We start from the raw sequence: 7,008 nt of genomic DNA on the forward strand, positions 1-7,008 counted from the left end.
AGTGGTTTGCGAAGTTTTGTGCTGGAGATTTCTCGCTGGACGATGCTCCATGGTTGGGTAGACCAGTTCAAGTTGATAGCGATCAAACAGAGAACATTAATTGAGAACAATCAACGTTATACCACACGGGAGAGAGCCGACATACTCAAAATATCCAAATCAAGCGTTGAACATCATTGGCAGCAGCTTGGTTCTGTTCATCGCTTTGATGTTTGGCTTCCACAAGAAGTTACGCCGGAAAAGCCTTCTTGACCATATTTCTGCGTGTGATTCTCTACTTGAACATAATGAAAACGTTCCATTTTTAAAACAAATTGTGATGGGTGATGCAACGTGGATACTGTACAATAATGTGGAACGGAAGAGGTCGTGGGGCAAGTGAAATGAACCACCACCAACCACACTGAAGGCTAGGCTTCATCTAAAGAAGGTGATGTTGTGTATATGGTGGGACTAGAAGGGAGTCCTCTATTATGAGCTCCTTCTGGAAAATCGAACGAGTAATTCCAACAAGTACTGCTCCCAATTAGACCAAATGAAAGCAGCACTCATCGAAAAGCGTCTGGAATTAGTCAACAGAAAACACATAATCTTCCATCAGGATACCACAAGACTGCATGTTTCTTTGATGACCAGGCAAAAACTGTTACAACTTGGCTGGGAAGTTCTGATTCAGCTCCCGTATTCACCAGACATTGCACCTTTGGATTTCCATTTATTTCAGTCTTTACAAAATTCTCTTGATGGAAAAAATTTCCATTCCCAGAAGACTGTAAAAGGCACCTGGAACAGTTCTTTGCTCAAAAAGATAAGAATTTTGGGGAAGACGCAATTATGAAGTTGCCTGAAAAATGGCAGGAGGTAGTGGAACAAAACGGTGAATACGTTGTTCAATAAAGTTCTTGGTGAAGATGAAAAATATGTCTTTTGTTTTTACATAAAAACCTAAGGAACTTTTTCACCAACCCGGGACTAACTACTGGGATGACCAAACTCTACCTTCTGAGACCTCCCATCCCCTCGCCTCAGGAAACAACGCCGATTTCACTGACAGGAATCATCGGACAGCAGCACCTCAGACTCCTGTCCTCTCAAGCAGCACCACGGCACCCGGGTCCTCCTGACGCCTGTGATGCGGGGCCAGGAGCGGCGCGTGGTTGGGGGGGCGGCCCTGGGCAGGGAGCGCAGAAGGGCAGGTAGATGGTGCCCACGTCGGGACGCCAGCAGGTGCGCGGGGTCTTCCTGTTTCTGAATCCCCTCCAGGTCCTCCCTTCCCCTACCCCAGCCCCTCTGGGCCCTCACCACACAGCAGCATCTGGGTAAGGCCGCGTCACTCCTCGGATGGATGAACGTCCCCCAGTGCTTCCACTGCGCTTACAACAGAAGCCGCCTCCCGCTGCGGTCCAGGGCCCTGCAACTCCCCCACCTCGCCTTGCACCTCGGCCCCGCCCTCCTTTCCGCTGCCGGACCAGACCCTCCAGGGCTGCTACTCCTCGCAGGACTTTGATCACCCGGCGCCCCGTTGGGGCCGCTGTTATTCACAGCGCCGCTCTGGGTGACAGCTTTTCATGTCTGTTTACCTGCTTTTCCCTCCCCACTAGCAGGTGAGCTTTAAGGGCACATTCCCTTGTGTAGGCGTAGCCCTTTCATCCAGAGCAGTACCTGCAACATTGTCAGTGTTGGGGAGGGTCTCCTGCAGACCGCGCTCCGAAAGGCCCGGGCCCCGCCCGCCGCGCCCCGCCCACCACGCTCCGCCCACCGCGCTCCGAAAGGCCCGGGCCCGCCCAGCGCGCCGCCCGCGCTCTGCGGAACTCTGCTACGCAGACGTGTTTCGCGGGGAGCGAATTCGGCGTCGGTCCTGAAGCCCTCCTCAGGGTCTGGCTGCGGCTGCAGCGCATGGCGGTGAGTGCTACGGTGAGGGCGCACCGGTGTCGGGGCCCTGGGCCCTTGGTGGCTCTTCGTGACCTTCGTACTGTCCCCCTTTCTCCAGGCTCCAGGACATCCTGCTCGGGAGACATCGGCAGCCCCAGGTACTGCCCGCGCACCCCGCAGCCCCCGGTTCCCTCCGCCGCTTCCTGGCGCCCCGAGTCCTTCCACTGTAAGGCCCTATCAAGTCTGTCTGCTTAGGGCACCCTACGTACAGTGACGCTGCCTCCAGGGCCAAGAAACAAAAGAAGAAGAAGAAAACCCGGAGTGGGGCCTCTGCGGCGAATGGAGGCGGGAAAGCCACAGAAACGCCGGCCTCAGAGGAAGCCCCCCTAAGTGCGGAGGCCCAGGCAAGGGCGGGCCTTAGTCGGGAAGGGTGGAGCCTCGGGGTGCATTCTGGGTGGGAATCCGCCGGTGGGTGTAGTCTCGGATTTGCGGATTTAAAGCGGGGAGAGGATGAGACGGGGAGTTTTGTGTTCCTGTGGAATGGGGCTGGAGGCCGCGGGGTCCAGGTACCCTCTCACAGCCACTATCCCCGATCCACCACAGGCGGAGCAGCTGGCCCGGGAACTGGCCTGGTGCGTGGAAAAGCTGGAGCTGGGGCTGAAGATGCAGAGACCCACCCCTAAGCAGAGTGAGGGGCCTGTCTGTAGAGTTGCGGGGGGCGGGGGCGGGTGAACGGTGACAGTCCTGTGGCCAGCAGGTGCTCCCAAGGGGTGGAATCGTTACCTTTGCGGTAGGACAGTTGGAGGTGAGGATAGAGAAGGTTACTAGTCCTGTGTTTTCATTTGCAGAAGAGCAAGCTCTTGGGGCAATCCGAATCCTGCGCAGCCAAAGAACCCCCCTGCCCCGGAAGAGGCAGCTGATGCGCTCCTTGTTCGGGGACTACAGGGCTCAGATGGAAGCCGAGTGGTGCATGGCCCTGCGGGCTCTCAGGACCGGTGAGGACCTGGGAACTGGTTGGTGCACACCTGCCTAGTTCAAGGGGGCGGGGAGGAAGAGCCTGGGCAGTGGAAGGAGGAAGCCCAGAGCAGTAGGGCTGGCGGGGGTAGAAGATGGCTCAGGAGCGTCAGGGAGCAGGGAGAGAGAAAGCCTGGATCTCAGGAACACAGAACTTGGGCTTGGACCAGGGAGGCAGGGGCAGGAGAGTTAGTGAATCTCTCTGTGATTCTCAAGGGGGTGTGATACCTTATAATTTTGAGAAGTAAGTCAGTTAATTTTTACAATGGGGATAGAGTTGTATGGGCACAGTTAGCATTAGCCATTATCATTCAATTCTGATACAGTCTCTCCCCTCCCTTACAGCTGCCCACTCAGTCCAGGTGCAGCCTGTAGGTGAGGCGGCCAGAAAGAAGAGCCGAAGGGTCTGCAGGCCTCGTCTAACAGGGAGAGCCAAGGACACCCTAGACACTCCTGATGAAGAGTTTAGGTTCAATTTCTTTTAGCCTCTTCCCCATTCTGGAACGGTCCTCCTCTGCAGTTGGTGCAGGGGTTTGTCTTGAGTGCAGAGCTTTCCAGGAATGCTCTGTCAGACAGATGTGGGGTTGCTCTCTCCCTGGCTGGTCAGTGAATCTGGTGCCATGGCTGTTGGGAAGATGCAAGACCTGCATGTTGGGTACTGACCTGACTGTCAGACAAGTCCAGGACCCCATTTATAGGTTTTCAGCTGAAATGTCTCTCCTGCCAGAAGAGGGAGGTCCGTTCAGAAGTTTCTACAGTAAACTGAAGTGAGTGTTTAGCATGTTGTAGAAGGACTCTTTTAACAGGCTTAGGAGCAGACTAAGTAGATGTTGGTAATAAGGATTAGTAGGGAAGTGACATAGTTATGCACTGGTGCTCACTTATGGGAGGATGTTCTGTCAGGTGGTGTAGAGCTCCATGCCATTGTGTCTTATTGCCATAATAAAAGTATCCCTCACAAAAGTGGAAGAGTGAAAGCGTGTGTTAACTGTCTATATAGATGAGGTGGTGTATGGCACTGCTGGGTCCTGGCTCTCACCCCAGTGCTTGGTCTTTTGTCTGTATTGCCTTCATTCCTGAGCAGGTAGCATCCTTGGGGAGCCATCGTAGCCCCCAGCAGCCCAGGCTTTGTTCTGAGGAGCAGATAGCTTCCTGCCCTAAGAATCCCAGCCAGACACTAACATTGAGCCTCAGTGGACAAGCTCTGATGTCAGCTGCTCCAGGTGATAGTCCCAGGCCTTCTGCATTAAGTTGGGTTTTCAAGGGGGCTTAATCCTCTTCAGTGGTTGTGGTGCCATCTTTGGTGGTGTCTCCCAAACTTGCAGACCAGACTAGATAGATACCTGGAGCCCACCTGCCTACTCAACATCTCTTATTTTGCTGTTTCACAGGCATTTCAAACTTGACATGTCCCAAACATCCGATTAGTCCCTAAATCTCCATTTGTTTTCTGCTTTTCAGTGAATGGCACTACTGCCCGACTAGTTGATCAGGCCAAAAATCTGTGTCACCTCTGCAAAAGAGGTTCGTGGATCCAGTTCCAATGTGTGTGTGTGTTTGTGTTGAGGGTTCCCGACACCAACAGCAATTCTTGGATGTCAGCAGCGTGTCCAAGAATGCAACTCAATTCTGACACTGTCTACCCAGAGATGGAATCAGATTCCACAGGAAAAGCGCTCAGTCCCACAAGACCCCCCCTCCACTTCACATGCCAGTCACGAGTCCTATAGTTGTTCCCTATACTTCTGACCAACTGGCTATAAATCAGGTTCCTGTGTTTTTTTTTTTTTTTACATCTTTATTGGAGTATAATTGCTTTACAATGGTGTGTTAGTTTCTGCTTTATAACAAAGTGAATCAGTTGTACATATATATATATGTTCCCATATCTCTTCCCTCTTGCATCTCCCTCCCTCCCACCCTCCCTATCCCACCCCTCTAGGTGGTCACAAAGCACCGAGCTGATCTCCCTGTGCTATGTGGCTGCTTCCCACTAGCTATCTATTTTATGTTTGGTAGTTATATATGTCCATGCTACTCTCTCACTTTGTCACAGCTTACCCTTCCCCCTCCCCATATTCTCAAGTCCATTCTCTGGTAGGTCTGTGTCTTTATTCCTGTCTTACCCCTAGGTTCTTCATGAGTTTTTTTTTTTCCTTAAATTCCATATATATGTGTCAGCATACGGTATTTGTCTTTCTCTTTCTGACTTAATTCACTCTGTATGACAGACTCTAGATCCATCCACCTCATTACAAATAGCTCAGTTTCGTTTCTTTTTATGGCTGAGTAATATTCCATTGTATATATGTGCCACATCTTCTTTATCCATTCATCCGATGATGGATACTTAGGTTGTTTCCATCTCCTGGCTATTGTAAATAGAGCTGCAATGAACATTTTGGTACATGACTCTTTTTGAATTATGGTTTTCTCAGGGTATATGCCCAGTAGTGGGATTGCTGGGTCATATGGTAGTTCTATTTGTATTTTTTTAAGGAACCTCCATACTGTTCTCCATAGTGGCTGTACCAATTCACATTCCCACCAGCAGTGCAAGAGTGTTCCCTTTTCTACACACCCTCTCCAGCATTTATTGTTTCTAGATTTTTTGACGATGGCTGTTCTGACTGGTGTGAGATGATATCTCATTGTAGTTTTGATTTGCATTTCTCTAATGATTAATGATGTTGAGCATTCTTTCATGTGTTTGTTGGCAGTCTGTATATCTTCTTTGGAGAAATGTCTATTTTGATCTTCTGCCCATTTTTGGATTGGGTTGTTTGTTCTTTTGTTATTGAGCTGCATGAGCTGCTTGTAAATTTTGGAGATTAATCCTTTGTCAGTTGCTTCATTTGCAAATACTTTCTCCCATTCTGAGGGTTGTCTTTTCATCTTGTTTATGGTTTCCTTTGCTGTGCAAAAGCTATGAAGTTTCATTAGGTCCCATTTGTTTATTTTTGTTTTTATTTCCATTTCTCTAGGAGGTGGGTCAAAAAGGATCTTGCTGTGATTTATGTCATAGCGTGTTCTGCCTATGTTTTCCTCTAAGAGTTTGATAGTTTCTGGCCTTACATTTAGGTCTTTAATCCATTTTGAGCTTATTTTTGTGTATGGTGTCAGGGAGTGATCTAATCTCATACTTTTACATGTACCTGTCCAGTTTTCCCAGCACCACTTATTGAAGAGGCTGTCCTTTCTCCACTGTACATTCCTGCCTCCTTTATCAAAGATAAGGTGACCATATGTGCCTGGGTTTATCTCTGGGCTTTCTATCCTGTTCCATTGATATCTTTCTGTTTTTGTGCCAGTACCATACTGTCTTGATTACTGTAGCTTTGTAGTATAGTCTGAAGTCAGGGAGCCTGATTCCTCCAGCTCCGTTTTTCGTTCTCAAGATTGCTTTGGCTATTCGGGGTCTTTTGTGTTTCCATACAAATTGTGAAATTTTTTGTTCTAGTTCTGTGAAAAATGCCAGTGGTAGTTTGATAGGGATTGCATTGAATCTGTAGATTGCTTTGGGTAGTAGAGTCATTTTCACAATGATGATTCTTCCAATCCAAGAACATGGTATATCTCTCCATCTATTTGTATCATCTTTAATTTCTTTCATCAGTGTCTTATAATTTTCTGCATAGAGGTCTTTTGTCTCCTTAGGTAGGTTTATTCCTAGCTATTTTATTCTTTTTGTTGCAATGGTAAATGGGAGTGTTTTCTTGATTTCACTTTCAGATTTTTCATCATTAATGTATAGGAATGCCAGAGATTTCTGTGCATTAATTTTGTATCCTGCTACTTTACCAAATTCATTGATTGGCTCTAGTAGTTTTCTGGTAGCATCTTTAGGATTCTCTCTATATAGTATCATGTCATCTGCAAACAGTGACAGCTTTACTCCTTCTTTTCCGATTTGGATTCCTTTTATTTCCTTTTCTTCTCTGATTGCTGTGGCTAAAACTTCCAAAACTATGTTGAGTAAGAGTGGTGAGAGTGGGCAACCTTGTCTTGTTCCTGATCTTAGTGGAAATGCTTTCAGTTTTTCACCATTGAGGACGATGTTGGCTGTGGGTTTGTCATATATGGCCTTTATTATGTTGAGGAAAGTTCCCTCTATGCCTACTT

General features: G+C 48.4%; 1 protein-coding gene across 1 annotated transcript; it reads left to right on the forward strand.

Annotated features, from left to right (window-relative positions):
* Positions 1-834: 834 nt before the first annotated feature.
* C17H8orf33 (chromosome 17 C8orf33 homolog) lies at positions 835-3,371 on the forward strand. The gene is made up of 9 exons (XM_065895176.1): positions 835-861; positions 1,055-1,196; positions 1,602-1,604; positions 1,700-1,902; positions 1,991-2,030; positions 2,128-2,276; positions 2,476-2,560; positions 2,721-2,867; positions 3,232-3,371. Exons 1-9 carry the CDS (start codon positions 835-837, stop codon positions 3,369-3,371), a joined length of 936 nt encoding a protein of 311 aa, XP_065751248.1.
* Positions 3,372-7,008: the final 3,637 nt, after the last annotated feature.

This window comes from Phocoena phocoena, chromosome 17, assembly GCF_963924675.1.
Source record: "Phocoena phocoena chromosome 17, mPhoPho1.1, whole genome shotgun sequence".
NCBI classification, from domain to species: domain Eukaryota; kingdom Metazoa; phylum Chordata; class Mammalia; order Artiodactyla; family Phocoenidae; genus Phocoena; species Phocoena phocoena.

Bases quoted from the DNA above. Each gene is read 5' to 3' on its own strand.
- C17H8orf33 (XM_065895176.1), top strand. From the start codon at position 835: ATGAAGTTGCCTGAAAAATGGCAGGAG. The intron at 2,561-2,720 runs GTGAGGGGCCTG...TTTCATTTGCAG, and splicing joins GAGACCCACCCCTAAGCAGA to AAGAGCAAGCTCTTGGGGCA. The intron at 2,868-3,231 runs GTGAGGACCTGG...CCTCCCTTACAG, and splicing joins CCTGCGGGCTCTCAGGACCG to CTGCCCACTCAGTCCAGGTG.